The sequence below is a fragment of the Polypterus senegalus genome, chromosome 7, assembly GCF_016835505.1.
Source record: "Polypterus senegalus isolate Bchr_013 chromosome 7, ASM1683550v1, whole genome shotgun sequence".
Lineage (NCBI taxonomy): Eukaryota > Metazoa > Chordata > Cladistia > Polypteriformes > Polypteridae > Polypterus > Polypterus senegalus.
The window spans coordinates 96,193,491-96,216,939 of record NC_053160.1 but is presented as its reverse complement, the minus strand read 5'-3'; the positions used below and the strand labels follow the sequence as shown (position 1 = coordinate 96,216,939).

The 23,449-nt window shown below is 35.6% G+C and overlaps 1 protein-coding gene across 1 annotated transcript; it reads left to right on the top strand.

Moving 5' to 3' along the window:
• The first annotated feature begins 442 nt into the window (after window positions 1–442).
• On the top strand, window positions 443–15,616 carry phax (phosphorylated adaptor for RNA export). The gene is made up of 5 exons (XM_039759036.1): window positions 443–553; window positions 4,604–5,235; window positions 11,036–11,156; window positions 13,044–13,127; window positions 14,125–15,616. Exons 1-5 carry the CDS (start codon window positions 473–475, stop codon window positions 14,392–14,394), a joined length of 1,188 nt encoding a protein of 395 aa, XP_039614970.1. The 5' UTR covers window positions 443–472; the 3' UTR covers window positions 14,395–15,616.
• The last annotated feature ends 7,833 nt before the right edge of the window (window positions 15,617–23,449 follow it).

Genomic DNA, 23,449 nt, shown 5'->3' with positions numbered 1-23,449 from the left:
ACGAGAGGAACGATATAGCATTGTAAGTTTTAAAACAAGTAACTCTTTCTACCAATTCACATATCCATTTACAAATCCATTTAAAAAGATCATAAATACAATCATTCATCTGTTAATAATTCTTCTTGTGAAAATACGTTTTCAACCTTGTCATTTCAAAACCCCAATCAAAACTTTTCAATTTCCTGTAGATCATCTTTTACCTACAACTTTTCGTCGCTCATTTATCTTATATAGTGCCCCATACTAACTGGCAAGTACAATTTATCGTTATACTAAATTATTTCCAGCTTAAGCATTGCTTTAAAGCTTTACACACAGTCACAGTCAAACTTGTATTTGTGGTATTTACACGATCGGCTACTGAAACCTGAAGCGATGACCCGGAAATTCTTTTCTCTTTCCCGCCGTATCGCGGAGAAGTCATGATATTACTGCCTGGGTCGTATTCACGTCTTTTCACGCCGACAGAATGGAAGACTTGGAAGATGGGGAGCTCTCTGACTCTCAATCAGATTCAGAGATGAAACTCGCAACTGAAGATCAAGCGCAGGTAAACAAACAAGTTTACAAGGAGTTCGATCGCTTCTCTCTGTAGTTTTGCAAAAAACAAGTTATCTGAAATTGTAAAGTGACTTATGCGCCATCGCTGCAGGTTTTGTTTGCAAATCCGTTAGCTGCACGATCTGCGTAAATTGTTCCTTTTCTTTGATGAAACATAACATTTTTTTATACGCCTTTAACTATTTTGTGGTGTCAACTTTTTGCGCCTCCTATCATGAATGCAATTTAAATATTGTATGCATTGCTATTAGAACATCGACAGACATGAAAAGCGTTCGCATAATCCATTCCTTTGCGCAGTGGTCAAAAAATTGTGTCTTAAGACGACTGTTGTGTTGTGTAAGTAAAATGCCAAGAATTATTGAAATGTATTCTCTAAATTGACGGTTATCCTGAGGTGGCCTAGTATCGCATATCATTTATTCATCTCGGGATACTAAGGACGCCTTAATAATAAACTAGTAAAGGCAATTTTAGAACAAGATCACGATCTTTTGTATATTTAACGTCTGAAAATATTTGAAGCCCAACTTTTGCTGCGTTTGCTTGGATGAATACTTTGGATGCCCTAGGCATTCATTTTGCAATGGATTGGTGTAAATAAATATCTTTTGATAGAGCACGAAGAAACAACCATATTCTGTAATCTCTAACTTATTCTGAATGTTTTGTTGCAACAGTATAAGGCTATGTATATATTCTGGTGATTAGTAGAGTGCGACAATAGACAAGCGTAAGGGGTTCCTTGTGAACTACTGAGGCATATCTGGCTAGAATTTTTCACGAGTCCAACCCCATCTCCCAGGTTATCCTTAAAGGCTACTGATCATCAAATATATCTTAAGAGCTCGCATAATATGTGTTTTCAATTTTGCTGTGTTTGCATTCAAAAATGTTTGGAATTGTAACCATCTTGGCAAAAAAAATAAATCCAAACTTTAGGTATCACTGACTGGTAAGACGGTGTGAAATAATTATTGATGATTGTAATCATGAGGAAAGGCCCAGTTTTATAAAACAATTACAGGTACTGCTTTTAAATATGAGTTGACATGTATAAGTAGTTAGAGGGATTTGGAAACATCAGCATTTTATATTAAAACGTAAGAAAAAACTTGACAGTTTTGATATAAAGGAGGATGGTAGTTTACTTTTACCAAAAACTTTTAACCCAAATTAGAAACTATCTGCCAGTTTTAAATGATTTCTGGACTTTTGTTATGCTGTTGCCCCTAAATAAATCCCTAAATAAAATCCACAGATGTTGTATAATTTCCCTGGAAGTTTCTTTGTTGCATCATACAACAATAATTATGGTCTTAAAATAACTAACAAAAAATCTAGGAGATCTTTTTATTGCAAAGTACAGACTGGGAGTGAGAGAGGACAAAATTTTAAAAACAAACGAACAATGAAGACCGTTAATAATAAATGGAGCAAATATGACACCTACTTAACAATGCACAGTTTTGGGACCTTCTGAAACTGGTGGAAGACAAGGTCAAGGAGGAGCTCACTAGGGAGACTGCTAATAGGGCAATGGTAAACTTAAAGGAGATTCAGGTATAACTTGGAAAGAAAGACTCTACATGTTGTTAATTTTTCGGACACAACAAGCTGGACCAACTTTACTCAAATGTTAACACCCTCAAATGAACATCTGGATAGGTCTGACCATCTTACTATGTCCTATAGCCCTCTTATTGATAGCAGCATTTCTCCAGTATATATATTTCTCCTTCTGTAAAGTTCTGCTTTCCACTTGGGAACAAATAAAATCAATCTATCTATAGCAGATATTAGCTGTAAGAGTAGGGTAGCAAGATGGAATCAATTTTTCACAAAAAAGAAAATCACCTTTTTTGTAGGACACATTCAGTCCCCAAAAACCATGTGGGACAATATTGTGTAGTTTGATAAGACCATGGTTGAACTTAGATTTGTTGTAATACAAATTACTAAGGAATTTCAGCTTGCAACACAACAATGATCCATAGCACACAGCCAGTTCAACCAAGGAAAATAAAGTTGTTTTTCTGATATATTTTTGAAGGTTTTGATGCTCTTTTGTTTTTGCAAATGTTATTAAGATTTATGTTTAAATATTGAAACAGTTTTGGTTTGTTAATATTGCTTTATTTTGCTGAATTTGACTCTGTTTCTCTTGTAAATGATTTTTTATACCTTCTTTTTCCTGCAATGATTTGTTTTTATCTAATCTGATCACCAATAATTAAAACTTCAATCTGTGAACTGTGGTACTGATTTTCTTCCTTTGCTGCAGCTGGATTATTTTTTTGTTTTATTTTCCTTACCACATGCAATATTGGCCTTACTGCTTCACTCTGGACAGTATCTGCCAGATCAGACAGTATCTGACAGAATATGTAGCACAACCTCTGGTTAGTTCTTTGGCCTTGTCACACCTGAACTAGTGCAGCTGTCTACTGGCAGGAATGCCGATGTGTCACCAGGTCACTTTAGATGAGTCCAAATGCAGCAGCACATCTGGTGTTCAAATAACCGAGACAGGCACATGTAACTCCTCTCTTCAGATCATTGCAAAAGCTTTGTGTAGCAGTACATATTAAGTTCATATACTTGATGGTTGCCTACGAAGTAGTCAGCAAGTCTACATATATAATGCAGATGTGTGTGTGTGTGTGTGTGTATTATGAGAGAGAAATAGTTCTGTGTTCCACCTCAACCACTCAAGTCTCCTCTTGAACAGCGTAAGGAGCTGCCCCCTCCATCCGAACCACTAACTCTCCCTCACTGTGTTTAAGAAGCGTTTGAAGACTCTTGTTTGAATTTCTGTCTAGCTGATATTACCTGCTAGGCTTTGTAATCTTGGAATTGTAACTAGCTTGTCACAATTTTGTAATCTTGTCCCATTACATTTGCTTTCAAATCAGTCCCCAAGAATGATGTTTACTTAGTTATATTGTTCTCCTTTGTAAGTCACAAATATATGTAAATGTATTAGTAAAAATGCTGCAAAAAGACACTCCTTTCCTGAACTATATAGCCTTCCGTTTAATTTCAGGGATCAATATCAATGAACCTGGGACATGAGGATTATATGTACTACAAAATGCAGTTATAAGGGATCAAAGGAAAAGTAACTAAGTAAATTGTTTGTAATGATTGTTATTTTGTCATAACCAATATTCAGTTATGTCATGTAATTGTCCAGACAAAAAACAGGCAGTTAATCTAAACTGTTTTCTTGACATGCTTAAAGAGGGGTTTATACAGGAGATCCCATACCATTTGACTGATTATCAACATTTTTGCTGAAAAAGAGTAGCATAAAATAGAAAAATAAAATATTGGCATATATTAAGTTGGTTTGATGCAGAAGCAAAGAGTTACATGCAAAAAATAAAAAAAGCCAATTTAAAGTGATTTCTCTGTTTCTTCATTTAAAAAAATATGGTTTATTGCATTATTTGTTGCATAGTTCACAAAATGTCCGCTTGTGAGTGCACAAGTAGTCAAATGCAAGTAAACTACTTAAACTAAAAGCAACTTTTCACGTCATGTAAAAAGGCAACATATCGGACCTTTGGTAATTGCATTGTTTTACTATAATTATTAATATACTTTATAGTAAGATTAATTTTCTCTTAGTGTGAAGTGGGTATTGGCCCATGTTTTTAAGACAATGGTTCGCATTCCGTGTCCTCCCTGTGTGAATTTTGCATGTTCTTCCCGTTTTTCTGTATGGCTTTCTACCCACTGTCTAAAGACATGCAGGTTAGGTGGATTAGCAGTCCTAAATTGCCTCTATTGTGTGGTTGGTGGGTATGTGTGTGTGTTCGCCCTGCAATAGACAGGCACCCTGCCCAGGTTTGGGTTGGGTTTTTTTTTTTTTTTAAAGCCTTGTGCCCAATGCTAGCAGAGATAGGCTCCAGCAACCCTGAAAATGACAGAGAAAGTTTAGATTAAGATCTTGTATACATCATGAACCTTATTATGGACATTTTGGTCAAATGAGATAACCAAAGCATAACTTTTTTTGTTCCTGCCTTTTTAGAAACCACACCCTCCTGCCTTTGATAGCCATTTTTTCCAAAAGAGAAGGGAACCTCAGCCGCCTGTGGCCTCTGTCACCCATTATCGTAGTGCAGCTGGGATGGACTCTAGTGACAATAGTGATACGGACTCTGATGAAGAAAAAGTTCTGTGGAAAAGAAAGAGACAGAAATGTTCAAACACCCCAGCCCAGCCAGTGGCTTTTGCCTTACCACCTGCTACCCAAAAGTCCCCAGGACACAAAGTGAACAACATCTGGGGTGCAGTGGTTCAAGAGCAGAATCAGGAAGCTGTTGCTGCTGAGCTGGATTTTCTTGGAATGGAAGGAGAAATTAGCATGAGCTGTCGGCAGTCTGAGACTTACAATTATGTTCTTGCAAGAAAGCTGATGGAGAAGGAGAGACTGGAACAAGCAGGCGAGGAGATGGCTAAGCTGGATGAAGAACTGGAGGAGTATATGCAGGATGGAAAAACAGATGGTAAAACTGAACAAGAAAATGGTACCGGGCATCTTAAGAGAAAACGGCCTATAAAGGACAGGTTGGGTAAAATACAAGAAATGGACTACAAAGGTCGTTGTGAGATCACAGAGGATGATGATGAAGAAAAGGTCATAGATGAAATTACTTACCGGTAAAATTCATTTATATTTTTGATTTGGATGCATTATTATTTTTTTATGTTATTTCACAGTGCACACCATCAAAAGACCTACACTCACCTAAAGGATTATTAGGAACACCATACTAATACGGTGTTTTGACCCCCCTTTCGCCTTCAGAACTGCCTTAATTCTATGTGGCATTGATTCAACAAGGTGCTGAAAGCATTCTTAAGAAATGTTGGCCCATATTGATAGGATAGCATCTTGCAGTTGATGGAGATTTGTGGGATGCACATCCAGGGCACGAAGCTCCCGTTCCACCACATCCCAAAGATGCTCTATTGGGTTGAGATCTGGTGACTGTGGGGGCCATTTTAGTACAGTGAACTCATTGTCATGTTCAAGAAACCAATTTGAAATGGTTCGAGCTTTGTGACATGGTGCATTATCCTGCTGGAAGTAGCCATCAGAGGATGGGTACATGGTGGTCATGAAGGGATGGACATGGTCAGAAACAATGCTCAGGTCGCCCGTGGCATTTACATTACACCACCACCACCACCACCAGCCTGCACAGTGGTAACAAGGCATGATGGATCCATGTTCTCATTCTATTTACGCCAAATTCTGACTCTACCATTTGAATGTTTCAACAGAAATCGAGACTCATCAGACCAGGCAACAGTCTTCAACTGTCCAATTTTGGTGAGCTCGTGCAAATTGTAGCCTCTTTTTCCTATTTGTAGTGGAGATGAGTGGTACCCGGTGGGGTTTTCTGCTTCACAAATGCTTTGCTGCATACCTCGGTTGTAACGAGTGGTTATTTCAGTCAAAGTTGCTCTTCTATCAGCTTGAATCAGTCGGCCCATTCTCCTCTGACCTCTAGCATCAACGAGGCATTTTCGCCCACAGGACTGCCGCATACTGGATGTTTTTCCCTTTTCACACCATTCTTTGTAAACCCTAGAAATGGTTGTGCGTGAAAATCCCAGTAACTAAGCAGATTATGAAATACTCAGACCGGCCCGTCTGGCACCAACAACCATGCCACGCTCAAAATTGCTTAAATCACCTTTCTTTCCCATTCTGACATTCAGTTTGGAGTTCAGGAGATTGTCTTGACCAGGACCACACCCCTAAATGCATTGAAGCAACTGCCATGTGATTGGTTGATTAGATAATTGCATTAATGAGAAATTGAACAGGTGTTCCTAATAATCCTTTAGGTGAGTGTATATTATGACAAATGTAACACATTAATATTTTTTAATACATGATTTAGACTTTCAGTTTAATATATTGTACACTATTTTATTACTTAAAGCCTAACATATTCATAAAAGTAATCCATTTTATATTTCATCTTTTAAGCATTATTTTTAGTGTTCATTTGAATATCCAAATTAGAATATTGTCAAATGACTTTAAAATAAATATTTTTGTATGCCATAAGACCTTGCATGCCTTGGTCATATTGCATATGGCCGAATGGTGGCTTTGTAGCTAAGGATCTGTGCTGGTATCTGGATTGTTGGTGGTTTAAATCCCATTACTACCAGACGGGATCCTACTCTGCTGTGCCCTTGTGCAAGGACCTTAACCTGAAAATTGCTCTAGTGGCACTCTACTATGGCTGACCCTGTGCTGTGACCCACCTAAGGTTATGCAAAAAGACAATTTCTCCCCAAGGATTAACCAAGTACGAGGGGCGTTCAAATATAAACAGGAATTTATGAGCTACACTTAATGAGTTGAATACAATGAAATGACTTACACCACGGGTGTCAAACTCCAGTCTGGGTTGGCTGCAGTAGCTGCAGGTTTTCATTCTAACCATCTTCTTCATTCGTGACCAGTTTTTGCTGCTAATTAAATACGTTTGCCTTCATTTTAAGTGGTGTAACTCGGGCCCCTTAGTTGTTTCTTTTTCCTTAATTAGGAGTCAAACAATTATGAGACACAAAATGAGCTGCCACATGACCAGCTCACCTGTGCCCATCACACAATATTTGATATTAAAGAAAGGTGAAGGTGTCAGTAAGGTTGATCTGCTCAGGCCACCAAAATATTTGACAGTGTTCTTAGAAAAAACAGAAAATCAACAGTTTTGGAAATGTATGCTGTGGCAGAATGAGAGCAGCAACAAGCCATGGAATTAAATAACAGGTTTAATTAACAGCAAGAATCCGCTTCTCATTAAGAAACTGGTTGGAGTGAAATTGGTTGAAGTTTGAAGCCCCAATTTAGCTGGTCATCTGTTGGCTTGTTTCATGTCTCATTTCTGTTTGGCTGCCATTTAATGAAGAAAAGAATCAATTCAGAGTACTGAATCCTTAAAGACAGGGCTATTAAAATGAAGGAAAAAGAATTTAATTAACAGTGAAAACTGATCACAGATTAGGAAAAGAGTTAGAATGAAAACCTGCAGCCACTGAGGCCCCCCAGGCCTGGAGTTTGAAACCCCTGACTTACACACTACATTTCTATGTAGTCGTCTGCCAATACAATATACTTGTTCCAATGGTCAGTAAGCTTCTTATTCCCAGATGAGTAGAAGTCTTTTGACTGCATGTTGTCCCTTTCTTGCACATCATCAATAACCTCCTCATTCGACTTCCCTCCCTCCTAAAAATTCCTTAACCGGACCAATGAGATGATAGTCCCTCTCTGAATAACTTGCACCAATCATTCACTGTAGACCGAGAGAGACACTCATCCCCAAACTAATTTTTAAGTTTTGAAGAAATCTGAGATGGAATGACACCTTCATTTGTCAAAAATGTAATAATAATTTGCTGTGTAACACTACCGGGTACCTCCTGCTCCGAAATGTTGATTATAACTGACAGGAAGGGGGGGAAAGAGCAGCTAGCATTACTAACGGCATCTTCAGACATGCATGTGTTTGTCCAAGGAGTCATGTCTGCCTTGCACTCTATAAGAACAGAGCATGAAAATTCCTATTTATAATTGAACACCTGTCGTAAATTAAAAATAATGTGTTAAAACCATTATAATAGCAAAATGTTCCGAATATATATCTTGTTCACTTCAGTTTGTTTCTTTGTTTGTTTTTTTAAGGAGTTTAGGTTGTTAATGCAAAGTCTTATTCTGCTATTGGCCTTTTGTGTATATACAGTCGGGTCCATACTTATTTGGACAGTGACACAATTTTCATAATTTTGATTTTGTACACCACAACAATGGATTTGAAATACAGCAAGCATTACATGATTGTAATGTAGACTTTCAGCTTTAATTGAAGGGGTTTACTAAAATGTCAAATGAGCTGTTATATGGGCATTTTACACTCGGGCTGTTCCAGGGCCAAGTGGGAGCAGTTCCCTCATTATTTCATTAATTATTAAGCAGGTAAAAGGTCTGGAATTAGTTCCAAGTCTGGAATTTGCATTTGGAAGCTGTCACTGTGAGCTGTCCATATGAGATCTAAACAGCTGTCCATGCAAGTAAAAACAGTCCTTCATTAGGCTGAGAGATTAAAACAAACCCTTTAGAGTGAAACATTTTAAAAAAGAAGGAACACACTGGTGAACTCGGCAACACCAGAATTCTGTCCTTGGTGAACAAGATCCCTTCTCAAAATTTACCCAAACCAAGTTCACTCTCTGGAATATAGACCTATCATTGCCAAAGTCTATAATCAAGTGAAGACTTCACAAAAGTAAAGACAGAGGGTCTGCCACAATGTGCAAATCACTGGTAGACTTTAAGCATAGGAAGGACAGATTAGAATTTGACAGAAAACATTTTTTAAAAGCCTGTCCAGTTCTGGAACAATTTTCTTTGGACAAAGGAAACTTAAGACCAGTATGTACCAGAATGATCGAAAGAGAAGGGAAGAAATGGCTCATAATCTGATGAATACCATACCATTTATGAAACATGGCGGAGGCAGTTTTATGATATGATCTTGCATGGCTGTGAATGGAAGTCGGTGTTTATTGATGATATGACTGCTGGCAGAAGATGCAGAATGATTTCTGAAGTGTATAGGGCTATACTATCTGCTCAGATTCAGCCAAATGCTGTAAAACTGTTATGATGCAGCTTCACAGTATAGTGGGACAATGAGCCAAAACACACTGCAAAAGCAAGCCAAGTGCTTTTCAAGGCAAAGTGGAATATTCTTCAATTGCTAAGTCAATCAAATGACCTCGGCCTAATTGGACTTGCATTTCACTTGCTGAAGAAAAAACTAATGGCTGAAAGTCCAGTGAATAAGTAGCAACTGAAGACAGCTGCAGTAAAGGCCTGGAAAAGTATGACTAGGGTGGAAAGTCAGCACTTGCAGATGGCCATGGGTTCCAGACTTCAGGCAGTCATTGACTGGAAAGGACTTTCAACCAAATATTGACAGTGATCATTATATTTATGATTGTTTATTTGTCCAAATACTTTTGAGCCCCTGAAAATAGGGTGACAATGTATAAAAAATGTCTGTATTTTCCAACCAGCTCATACAATATTTGAGTTAAACTCCTTGAATTAAAGCTGAAAGTCTATAAGTGAATCTGCTTCAGATTCCAGCTTTCAAAAGTAAGTACAAATATGGAAATGGACCTGAAGCAAATAATGGATAATTACTAATCACTAACTGGGTTGTACACTTGCAAGTCCACCAGTTATTTCCTGCTTGTTCATTTTGCAGTCTTAAATTTTTCACATAAAGTAGGTAGTCTGCTCCTTACATTTTCTTCATTGTTCTGAAAAAAGGATTGGGTTTATGTACACCATACACCATCTGTTGTATTTAACCTCAAAATGCAATAGGCCAAACTTGAAGGTTTGATCCTTTAAACAGTTACATGCTGTCTATTTTAACCTGTGTTATCTATATCTATAATTTATATATTTTTTAATCTTAATATTGTTTTCTATAAGAAATGGTACACAATTTTAAAGGGAGCAACGTAACACAGTTACTAGTTATTACAAAGTAATTACTAATCTTAAATTATCCTTAAATTATCCTGTGCAAATCATTACTGAATATTAGGATCTGGAATTTCAATTGAACCCTGAGATAAAATAAATGATTAGTTTCTTGGGTTCAGAATATGATACTATATTTTTAGTCTTTCTCTCAGGTGGAAGATGAATTCTGGTTTATTAAGTTTGACTTGATGGTATTTAATGTTATTTTCTGTGCTGTGAAAGTTAGTCTTGATCTTATGGATTGTTATCCTCTTCAAGTAAAATCAATAGAATAAAACAAAAAAAAAAGATATTTTTAGTGCATAAAAAGATCAGAATATTAAGTGCTGCAGTTCAGTTCTGCAGTATGTTGCCATTTGTTGCTCCTTATTTATTTCCAGAATGTAAAATCATATCTTACACTAGATAAGGGAAAGACTTTAACAAAATGAATATACTGTATATATAATTTGAAAATGATGTATAAGCAATTTTCACAGCAACTCATTTGTGACACATAACACATTAATATGTACATCTAAATTTACCAGCGGATATTTCTTTGTGAGATCAGACTTTGTTTGTGATAGAGTTGTCAACTGGTAAATAAGGTTGGAATGTTTTGTATGTTTCATATTTACATTCCTGGTTGTGCATTACCTCGTTTTTATTGCATTTTTTATGTACTATCAGCAGCCTAACATTTTAAAATATTGTTAGTCTATCATGAAAATAATAATAATGCAATGAATTGTTTATCAATATAGTGGATTGTTTTTTAAATGAATGAATCGTTTTTAGAGATTTTGCTATAATAACAATCCATACTGGATTTGGTCACGTTTAAACAGACTGTTTATTGATGGTGTATTCATTTTATTACTCTGCTTATAGGTTAAGGGAACCTAAAAAGGAGCTCATTGAGAGAGTAGTAAAAACCATTGGAAAAAAGAAAGCAATTGAATTATTAATGGAAACTACAGAAATAGAGCAGAATGGTGGAATTTACACATTGGTAAGTGGCATAGGTAGTGTTTCAAACTTTACTCTTACTGTGTACTGACTTAAAAATATCTAAAATATCTATTTCTATATCTAATTTGATATTAGTTGTTCAGAGTAAACATTCAAACATTTTAATATGTATTTCATATGTGGCTGTTTTTGCTTTTACAATATTATTAATCAAAACTAGTTCCAACTTATAGGTAAACTCTGTTTTCAGTTAGTTTGCTTTTTTTCTTTTACTGTAGTCAGACATATCTATCAGAGCCAGCAGAATTTAGTCATTTGAATGACTTATGCTGGGTAGAAGAATCTCTCTTCAAATCAGGCTGAAGCTATTGCTCTGTTTTATTTTTCAAAATAACCCCTTTGAAGATGATGCTAAATGCTTAAATAAAATCATAAGCTTTCCTACGTTATCTAGAATAATCTAATATATATAGCAGAATATGCATGTTTTTGTCTGGTTGCGACCCCACACCATTGAACCTATCTCTGCCAAATTTAGCAGTTTCCCTGTTTATATAGAGGAAAAGTGTAAGCTTTGTTTAAGTCAAATATTTAGTCAGTGCCCCTACCCCAGGCATGCAAATTAATAACCAAACTTGGAAACACCAAAAGCTATGCTTTATGAAAATTGTGCCCCCCACCCTGAACAATGCCAATTTATCCCTTCTATTTCTTTATTATGACAGCACAACAAAGTTATGATTGCAAGTTACTCTTTGTGCCCAAAAACATGACATAATTTGGCATACTGCAGAAAAAGTGCAAACTTGTAAAGCAAGAGCAAGCAAGCTCAGTTAATAAGCCACGTATATTTTCCTTATTTATTGTGGCCCCAGTAGATGCTGTTCGGCAGGGCAGTGTTTTGTTTGCTTTCCCTGACCTCAAATTCCATAAGGTAGCAACAAAAGCGAGACCTTGGCACATCATTTGCTTCATTTCTCGTAAACGTCTCCAGTTAACCAGCAACTTTAACTGCTGAGCTAACTCTAGTGTTTTAGGAATTGGGCTCATAAGAATCCCATCACAATATTTTGTGTATACAACATACATATATTACTTGTGGCCATAAAATCTTGTTTTCACAAGATTATAAACCCGCTTCTTTTTGGAAATTCAGGTGCTCCACATAAGATAGCCTTAAGAAGACGAGAAGAATGCTTACTTCAACATGTTTCTTTTAAATTTAAAGGTGAAATCTTGAAAGCAGAGATTTCTTTAGGTACTGTTTTCACATACAACCTTGGTGAAAGTGCACATTTAGTTTCCATGTCTCAAAAGTAAGTGGGAAGCATGGGAACGACCTTCTAAATGAGCAGTGGAAAATGCGATATTTTGCTTTTATTTTTGAATGATATATGCCACTATATTGACTGTGTCTTAGCAATGCTGAACTAAAGCCTAAGTTTTTTTTTTTTTTGAATTTGTAGTTGTTTAGTCTTTGTAACAAGTAATGAGGACTTCCTGGAAAATTAAATGAAGTAAGAAGTATGCTGTTTGTCCTAAAAGTGTGGTGGGGTAAAATTAAAAAATTTGCAAACCCACTATACATAACCCTTACTCCAAAAAGAAATAGTTTAATTGCACACTCACACTTTTTAGTATCGTTGAACTACTACATTGGCTGATAAAGTGTCTCTTTTCACTTTATTATTTTGTAAATTGCATATTCTATAATGTTTAACAGTGTTATGTCTACAATGATAGGAAAAATGTGACTTTTGAATTTTGGCAGTTTTGATATTCTGAGCAAAAATGACATGGTTAAACTATCCGGAATTTTAACATGAATTAGTAATTATTCAGACTTGTGTACCTTACAATATGTTTATTTGACTATAACAAATATGATATATTGATTCAAGTGTTTGTTTTCTTTTCTTTCATTCAGGATGGTAGTAGGAGGAGGACACCTGGGGGTGTCTATCTGAACTTATTGAAAAACACTCCAAGCATTACCCATAAACAGATTAAAGTAAGCATCGTTTTTTTTTCCAATGTTATAATTCACTTTTCTTACTTTCTTTCTCTTTCTTTCTTTCATCTGTAATGCCCTTTGATGTAATGATTTACTATAGAAAGACATGTTGTAAGACTTCTTTTTTTTTTTTTCTTGGAGTAAATATCTCAGTGGAGATAAGACATAATTTCAAGTGTCAAATTTTAACTGTCATAGCCAAAGATCTGAATATCCATTTCAATGTAATATTTCAGTTTTAATTTTGAATTCACTTAAATTAATATGATCCTGTTTTTCACTTTCTTGGGTATTATTTGTCATTTGATTATGGGCAAAAGTGAATTGAAACAATTTAGCATAAGGCTTCAACAGAACAAAACATAAAGTGAATGGGGTCTGAATGCTTTCTGAAGTCACTGTAAATACCCCGGTCTTAAATCTTTTTTTAGGCTTACATATTAGTTTGCTGTGCAGTTTCTTCCAAGGCAGAATTGATGGTGGATATGATACTATTCCTGTCAAAGCGGATTCATAATGTTATGTACAGCGCATGGCATCATAACGAACCTTAACAGATTTCAGTGCTTAATGTGTGCACTTAATTGATGCTTTTTATAAGCAAAGATTCTGCTGAATATCTTGTCTATGTCATCATGGTAGCACTGGGTGCAAGGTAGGAAACGAGCCCTGAACAGTGTGCTAGTCCACTATAAGTCCTATCCAGTCCCTCACAATTGCAATTTAGAGTTACCAGTTAACCTAATGTGCACTATGTCCTTAACATTTTTCCTTGTTTATTACAAGAACATTTCAGTTTTCATTTCAAAAGGTTAGTTATAGGAATGTATGTGTAAAGCTACACATAAGTGCAACACTAATTGTTGAGATCTACAAAATAAATTCTGTACATCTGCTTTGTTCAATATGAAACAAGCTTTAAAAATTGTTTTTGCTTCTGGTAACCCAATATTTAGATGATTTATGTTTTAATCAATTGTGTGTATCTTTTCAGGAAATATTCATTGATGAAACTCAGAAAGAATATGCAAACAAAAAAGCTGCCAAGAAGCGGCGACGCCAGGTACTAGGGAAGAAAATGAAACAGGCTATTAAGACCCTAAACCTGCAGGAACATGATGATGCTTCAAGAGAGACTTTTGCCAGTGACACTAATGAGGCGCTCGCTTCTTTAGAAGATTCTCATGAAGGTCACACAGAGACTGCAATAGATACAGAAGATGCTGTAGACATGTATAATTCAAATGACTTAGAAATCTTTTAACAGGAAATGACTTTCAAATGGAATATTCAAATAACAATCATTTCTTTGCAAACAAAAATGGTGAACACTTTCTAATCCAAATATAGGAAAGAAAAGCTTTTTACGTGCTTCCCAAATGTCTTAAACTGCAGGCCTCTAAATCCAACATATATTACATTCTTTTTAGACATTGTTTTGTATATTACGTTGAAAACATTGAGAAAAACATGGTTTGAATTTTGCTGTTAAATAAGGTGTACAGATCAATAAGTGATAAAGAATTAACAGTCACAAATGAGCACTTGCACTCATTTCTGTCCAATACCATGATGCACTATTGTAAATAGAAAAGTGAATTCCTTTAATGCAGTGTTTTATTAACAAGGCGAAAATGTCAGTAACATTTATGTACTTACTGTGTTAAGCAGGACTGACTTAAAATCTCCAGACTTAAATAACAAGCGATATGTTGTATTGCTTACCTAAAACGGAACTAATTGAGTTTTGGAATATTCAGATTATCTCATTATACGTGGTCAGAATTGTTTAACACTGTACTTGGAAAACTAATTTGAAAAAAAAGAAAGCAAATTGAGGAATATTGACTGCTCAATTCCTCGTAGATATCTGGATGTGTGCGTGTATTTGACATGAGTTATAAGCAAACTTTTTTCCACAAATTCTACCAAAACAAATGTGTATTAAATGTGTTGCTCAGCTTATTTCACCAAACGGCACTTTTTGTCTTTTATTTCTTTGAAGGTAAATATTTTGTGGACAAAGGAAACCATTGCATTATGAAATAATAAAATGTTATTATATCCTTTACTAAAATTAAGAATGTTTTTACAGCAAGTACAGCAATGCAATCAGATTTGTCATCATTATGTAAACTCTTTTTAGCCTTTGACTGCTTTTGAAGGTAATTAAGCACTTCCAATGTCAATTAAGCAAAAGACATTTTATTACCACCATTAAGTGCAGCAGAGCAATGCAAAGTCAGTGTGCCTCTGTTTTATACTCTAAAATGATACTGATCAAAATTTTAATAGCCTGGGAGAAAGAGTTCTAAATCTGTTAATTTTAAATCTTGGGTTGGATGGTGAAATGTAGATTTTTCAACAATACAATTCTCAGAAATAACAAATCCAGAGGTTTCAAGGTAAGGATCACGATTTACTAGTAATAAAATTTCACTGTACTCTGCACATGTGACAATAAACCTAATCTTTGAGTAAATATATTTAACTTATCTTAATGTTTTCTTTAGTTCTTGGAGTATTTATTATTAATGAAATTTAGTTTTCTGTGGTATGCTAAACTAGCAATTATGATTATTCCAAAATAATTGTGTTTTGTGCCACTGAAATAGCTCAAGTGCTTGAAAAGAAATCTCAATATTTGATCCTGGTGGAGGCTTGTGTGCCAGTAGGCTAAATTTATTTTCAGAAAAACTTGTTTTTTTTACAAGGAAAAACTTCATCCTCTTTTTTTGTTACTTTAAATTGTGAAAAGCACAAGTAACAACTACACTCACCTAAAGGATTATTAAGAACACCATACTAATACGGCGTTTGACCCCCCTTTCGCCTTCAGAACTGCCTTAATTCTTCTTTAGAAATGTTGGCCCATATTGATAGGATAGCATCTTGCAGTTGGAGATTTGTGGGATGCACATCCAGGGCACGAAGCTCCCGTTCCACCACATCCCAAAGATGCTCTATTGGGTTGAGATCTGGTGACTGTGGGGGCCATTTTAGTACAGTGAACTCATTGTCATGTTCAAGAAACCAATTTGAAATGATTCGAGCTTTGTGACATGGTGCATTATTCTGCTGGAAGTAGCCATCAGAGGATGGGTACATGGTGGTCATGAAGGGATGGACATGGTCAGAAACAATGCTCAGGTAGCCCGTGGCATTTAAACGATGCCCAACTGGCACTAAGGTGCCTAAAGTGTGCCAAGAAAACATCCCCCACACCATTACACCACCACCACCAGCCTGCACAGTGGTAACAAGACATGATGAATCCATGTTCTCATTCTGTTTACGCCAAATTCTGACTATACCATTTGAATGTCTCAACAGAAATCAAGACTCATCAGACCAGGCAACATTTTTCCAGTCTTCAACTGTCCAATTTTGGTGAGCTCGTGCAAATTGTAGCCTCTTTTTCCTATTTGTAGTGGAGATGAGTGGTCCCCGGTGGGGTCTTCTGCTGTTGTAGCCCATCCGCCTCAAGGTTGTGCGTGTTGTGGCTTCACAAATGCTTTGCTGCATACCTCGGTTGTAACGAGTGGTTATTTCAGTCAAAGTTGCTCTTCAATCAGCTTGAATCAGTCGGCCCAGTCTCCTCTGACCTCTAGCATCAACGAGGCATTTTCGCCCACAGGACTGCCACATACTGGATGTTTTTCCCTTTTCACACCATTCTTTGTAAACCCTAGAAATGGTTGTGCGTGAAAATCCCAGTAACTGAGCTGATTGTGGAATACTCAGACCGGCCCGTCTGGCACCAACAACCATGCCATGCTCAAAATTGCTTAAATCACCTTTCTTTCCCATTCTGACATTCAGTTTGGAGTTCAGGAGATTGTCTTGACTAGGACCACACCCCTAAATGCATTGAAGCAACTCCCAGGTGATTGGTTGATTAGATAATTGCATTAATGAGAAATTGAACAGGTGTTCCTAATAATCCTTTAGGTGAGTGTATATGAACACTCCTATACATGATCATTTTCTACATTACTGTTAAAAGAAATCTAGTTGCATACAATGCTGAAGTTACGCTGTTTGCAGTACATGTTTTAGCGCTGATGCCTTTTTTCAGCAGCACTCTCATTGTCACTTTGTTCTGATGGTACAGAATCCAAGTCATCTACAATACACAAATATTTTCTGTAGAGCATTTCTTTTGATGACAGTAACTGCTGGTATTGGATGTTGCGCTGTCTCACAGCGTTTGCTGCCATCTAGTGAATAAAACTAAATAATAAATTCTAGGTACTTATCTTGATATTATTGGCTTTCTTCTCCCTTGATGTTGACTTGTGTCAACATCTGCCTAGAAAGTGTTGTATTCAGTTAAACAAAAAAAAAATTACGGCAAGGAAACCACAGCATAGTTTTATATACATTATAGTGGTTATTTGTCTTTTAGTAATTATGACTAATAAATTATCTCAAAGGTGTACTTATTTGTACAGTGATTACTCATGCTGTGTGAGTGTGTGTGGATGGTTTTTGTATGTTTCTTTTTGTGCATCTAAATATGACATATTTACTGTCCCATGCTTCTCTCGCATGCAGTTTTTTTTTTTTTCTTTGTCATTCAATAGATTAAAAGATCTGCTGCTGAGTAAACTGGTACAGTTGGTCTAAGAAAAACAAGTGACGGGGAAAAAATTCACTAAGTCTCAATAAGCCTTTAATTGTAGATTGTCTAAAGCAAACATTTGAAAATGAAACATATCCCTTTTCAGAAAGTAATGAAGTTTTATCATGGAAACAATCTGTGGCAGAGCCCTACATCACATATAACATGTTTAAACCATTTTATCCAGTCCAAAATTGCAGCACACCTGGAGTTTATCTGGCATCAATGGAGCACACAGTTTATATGAGACCAATTTAGAACCGCCAATGAACCTTAACACAAATGTCTGTTGGGGCATAGTATTAAAATTGGTCTCCCCAGAGAAAAAAATCCCACAGACACCGAGAGGAAGGCTCTGAAGGACTGGACATGGGATCTGAACGCAGGAGTCAATGTAATCTTGCAAGGATTGTCCTTAACTTAACACTTTTATTGGATGTTCCCTCCCCAACAGTCTATCCAAGCTCACCCACTGTAAAAAGAAAGGGTGTAGCACTAATATATACTGAGTAGGGAGTCTCTCATTTTTACAAGAATGTTTTATTGCATAGTGTTTAAATATGGATAATTTAATTTTTCTAGTGTAGGCTGTACAGTAATACAGAAAAGCCAAATAGCAGATATTCTTTTTCTGTTTTTACTTCTTATAAGGTTCATATTTTCTTTATATAGTAGGATTTTTTGACATCTCAGAATGTGAACACTATTGTAATGAGTCCTGCCATGATTGGTTATGATTAATATAAAATTTGTATTAAATTAGTGTTTTGTGGTTTTTTTTTTTTCTTTTAATATAGTCTGATTCCAACCCCACCCAAACCACACACACAAATGCTAACCTAGATAGTGAAGCCTTTGATATATTTTAATAATGTATAAAGCAATGGTTCATACATGGTCATACAATTTTTTTTCTGATTGTTATCAAAATTGAGGTAGAAGAATATAAGTGGAAGAGTTGGCGTCCAACACTTATGGTACTTGGATATTTGAACATTTCCTAAATATAAGTGGATTAGAGCATTCTTCCTCTGATTTGTAATGGAACATTTAAATATAGTGAGTAAAAAAATGACAATGTATTCTAAGGTCTGAAATGGATTGTACCATGTTGAGTGTTCTAGGAGTTGTTTTCCTCTAAAAGAACTCATTTTACACTAAACATAGTACAATGCTGAAACAAAAATATTTATTTAGAATAATATTTAATAGTTCCAAGTGCAGCTGAGTTTAAAGCAGAAAAACACATTTTGTAATTCAAGAATGGTCTCTTATGTGATGGATAGTTAAGTAAATAAAATAGTGACCTCCTGTAAAACAAAACAGAAAAAAAATGGAACAGGCTGAAAAATACTAGAAAAGTTCACAGCAGCAATAAACTTTACATTGCTGATTTGCAATTGTGAGGTATGGTTGGAGCTCGCTAATAACTTGTGGGTTCAGGTTTGGATTGATCATGAGTGTGATATATATATATATATATATATATATATATATATATATATATATATATATATATATATATATATATTGTGTGTGTGTGAGTGAATGTCAGTACAGTTTTTTTGAAATTCTTCACACACCAAATGTGATTAAAATTGTTGAAAGTTATCTCAGTAGGTATTGAATTGGGTTGGTAGATTTGTGAACATTACAGTGATTAAAACATTTCAGTTTATAAAGTAGTTCTTTGAATTGTTTTTCTAAACTAAAGAGTAATTATCCACTTCCAGGTTAATTTTTTATAGATACAATATTATAGCTCATAAGGAGTTGGAAAACAGACTGAATCACACAATACTCATCACAGTTTGTTGCAGATGTTGAGTAAACTAAGGTATTTCATCATAAAACCAAAAAGATAGAGAGACTACAATATAAAGTAATTTAGTTTGCTATGCTGTAGAGATGAAGTAAGAATGTAAAATTAAATACTACATGACATGATGGATGCTGTACCAGTGACAGGCTTTTCTTTACTTGGAGAAGTCTGTTGATAACACACAGGTAGTCAATGTGTAATAACTATCTTGAAAGTCATTTTTAAATCCTATTTTTTTTTTAGTAAATTAAAGTTAGGCTGCAAACCTGGAAAATGTTTTGTAAATGAAATGCATACACATTATTTATTGAAGTTTAAAGTTTGCCTCTCGTTTTTAAATTAAAACAGGCAGCATCATTGCAAAGTAGTTCAGACAAAAAATACGCAAACCTAACGGAGAGGCCGTGCAGCTTAGGACACTAAACCCCAGCAGATCTGCAGAAGCAATGCTTTTTCATTACTATTTTCATCCACATGCCAAATCTAAAATATGGAGTGTTCTTATCGACCTTGATCATGTGAACCAGGTTAATTCACTAGAAGCTCTGCCGGATTATTGCACACCTTGGTTTTATTGTAAGCATTATCTTCTGAGATTGTGCACACATTATTTTCTCCCACTCCCCAATCCCCCATATTTACCTGACACTTTCATACAAAGCGACTAATCAGTACAATTATCCATGTTTTGAGTACTTGTAGTTTAGGTGATTTGTCCAATGTTTAGCTGTGAGACATTGATGGAGACACAGCTTGACTTTCTTGTGGTTTACAACCCATGTCTAGATTACACTTCTTTAATAACCTTGCTACAGGCACATCTGTGAAGTTCCTAGTATAAATGTTTGCCTGCAATTTTTTTTTAATCCAACCAAGATAAAATCTTTCCAAAATGGTGGTGATGATTATAAAAATAAGCCACATCTGCTTTCCCTGAATATATGCCATACAATAAGTACCGAGACTCAGTCAGAATCTTGAGTTGTTAGTGAATGAGGTGTTTTAAACATCCCTAAACTCAATGTGACCAGACCACCTTTGAAACTACATGCATCTTTGAAAGGAAAAGAGACACAATAACTCAAAAACTAATTATTCATATATAATTCATCCAGTTACTTAAAGAGAACTTTATGGAAAGAGTCACATACTGACACAATTGTTTTTATTCTTAGTCGAGCAAGAGTTCATCCACGGAAGGTCACGCACATGGTTACCCAACAGTTAAAGGCTGCCTGCATTTTATGACACCATAACATGAAAGTTGAGAATGCAAAGTCAATATACCTTACAAGTAAAAATAACAATAAAATGTAATAGAATATTTAGACAGTACCATACTGGAAAGATATGTACTTGTTGCATTTACCACTTATGTTGGTTTACTGTAATATTTCCCATTGGTTGTATTTTACTAAGAAATTGTCAAATAAAATACAATATGATTATATTTGAGAAAAATGTAGAATATTTTGCAAATGGTGTTTTATTTTTATTACTATTATAACTGTTTTCCAAAATCTGCTAAATTAATGTCTCCTAATGGTAGCTAGTGTTATAAACTGTGTTTTGAGATTTTTCAGGTGAGGAAGACAGACGTTTTTGAGGTAAGGTAGTGTTACACTCACTACTAATGGTGCCTGAGAGTGACACCATTTTGCATGTTGATTAGCACATACAAGTAAAAATTCACTACACTCTCCTCTAACCCTGTAACTGTCTTTGGCATTAGGGTATGTGGAGCGTATTCCTGTTGGTTCACTGCTGTTTTCCTCAGGAGTTATATATCTGTTTTCTCTTGTGTACTCGCGTGTTTCTTGTAAACTTTGCAAATACATTAGTGAAGCATAAAAAAGAGCTCATATTCATGACAGAGATATTTACTGTCTTACATTTTATGCATTTCTGTTATTGAATGGGACAGTACAGTGATAACAGTCGTTAACACTACAGACTTCAGTTGTAATCTCGGCCTGCCTACTGTCTGTGTGGGCTTTGCCTGTCCTTGCTACGTGCTTTTTTATCTAATCTAATTTCATCAAATATCTCACAGATGCAAGTTGTAATTTGGCTGAATAAAACTGTCCCCATCAATAATATTGAGTGTGGATGTACAGTCTTGATAGAACTGATATCCCATCCACAGTTGATGGTCCTTTAGGCCTTGTAATTTTACATGCAGGTTTTAGAATTTTACAGACGGAGAACATGGCGTTCTATTAAATTTAAGATATAGAAAAGGTAAGGGAATTAAACAAATAAAACTCCCCTATTAATACCGCTTGTTTCTTTGTGGATTTATTTATTTTCAATGTGTGGACTTCCATAATTTATTAATAACACATTAATGTATTGGGGTTTAGACATTTTTATAATTAGCCTTAACATTTAAAAGATTCCTGTGTTTTTCCATAAGGTTTCCAATAGACTGGCAATCTGTCCAGGGTTGGTTCCTGCTTTGATCCCAGTGATCCAGCCAGTACTGCTTTGATCCTGAGAAAGTGAGTAGGGAAGATGGGTAAAATATCTTTTCACAAAATTTTTTTTGAAGTTTGCTTTTGGTTCTTGTCTTTGTCATTTGCATTGCCAAAAAACATAGATAACTAAAGTTTTATTATTGGGGAAAATGTTAATTAAGTGCACTTTTAAATGACTTCAATGACATTTTATGGTTCTTTACTTGGTTGTGTGGTTCCCCATTGAACGATTGCTTGACAAAGCACCATTTCATTCTCAGAAAGGTTTTTTTTTTCATGAAGTTGGTTCTTTCTGCCTTGAAAAACTTCCTTGAGAAAAATAAAACTGAAATCTTTTTATTGTATGTCAGGTTACCAAGCAGGACATTAAGATTAAGAAAATCTGTACTTGGCTCGTGTTACATATGTACGTATGCAGCAAGAGTAGTTTAAAGTCATGAGCCATTGGTATTTTATAGATGTGTTGCCATCCATTCGTGGTTATTTACTGTATGGAGCCTGTTACACATCTAAATAAACAGATTACTTATAGAACCTTCATGTGGATGAGTCTTTTTGGAGCCAAAAAGTGGTTCCCAATGACATCGCTCTGAAGATCCACTCCGGTGCCTTTATTTTTAAGTGTGTGTCTTCTGCTCCCTTATGATGCTTTTTCTTTCTGTACACCTCATGATGGTAGGCTTTCATTCCCAATTAGTGCTGTGTTGGGAAAAAAAGCACTTTAGGGAAGGGGAGAGAAGGAAAGTACAGTATTTTTTTTTTTAAGGAATCCTATTTTAACCATCCATTTAGAAAAATAATTATTTCTTTTTCAAACTACATGGCTCCTGACCACAGTTACTTGAAATGTTCAAATCAAATATATGGTTGATTTTCTCATTTTCCTGCTAATAATGCACTTAGTTTATAGATTCCTAATAGGGCTTTTCTAAGAAATCTGGAAATGCCAGTGAATGTCGAGATGTCCTAGAATGTAGGTTTATTCTCTAGCTATATCACTAGTATTTACTGCTATTTTATTTCAGAACCTTAAGTAGTTTTGGTGAACATGCCCAAGAATGTATGACAGAAGCTCTGTATGACTGTAGACAAGGACAGGAATATGAAGTCTTAAGTTGCTCGCCTGTGTTAAAAAAAAATGCTTATAAACATTGAGTCTTTAAATGGCAAAGAAGATAAGCTATGGAGTTCTGTGAAGCAAAGAGCTTTTTGTATTGTTAAATACATGATCTTTTCCATACAAAAGTAAATTGACAACTGTGAACTCAAACTGGAAGAAAGGGGGGTGTTAGATTTAATTTCTGGTTTGACACTAAAAACCCTCTAGTAGCTGCTTCATGTCCAGGTGCCCTACACGCATCCGTTCTCTTTCGATCCCACTTACCTCTTAAAGGGA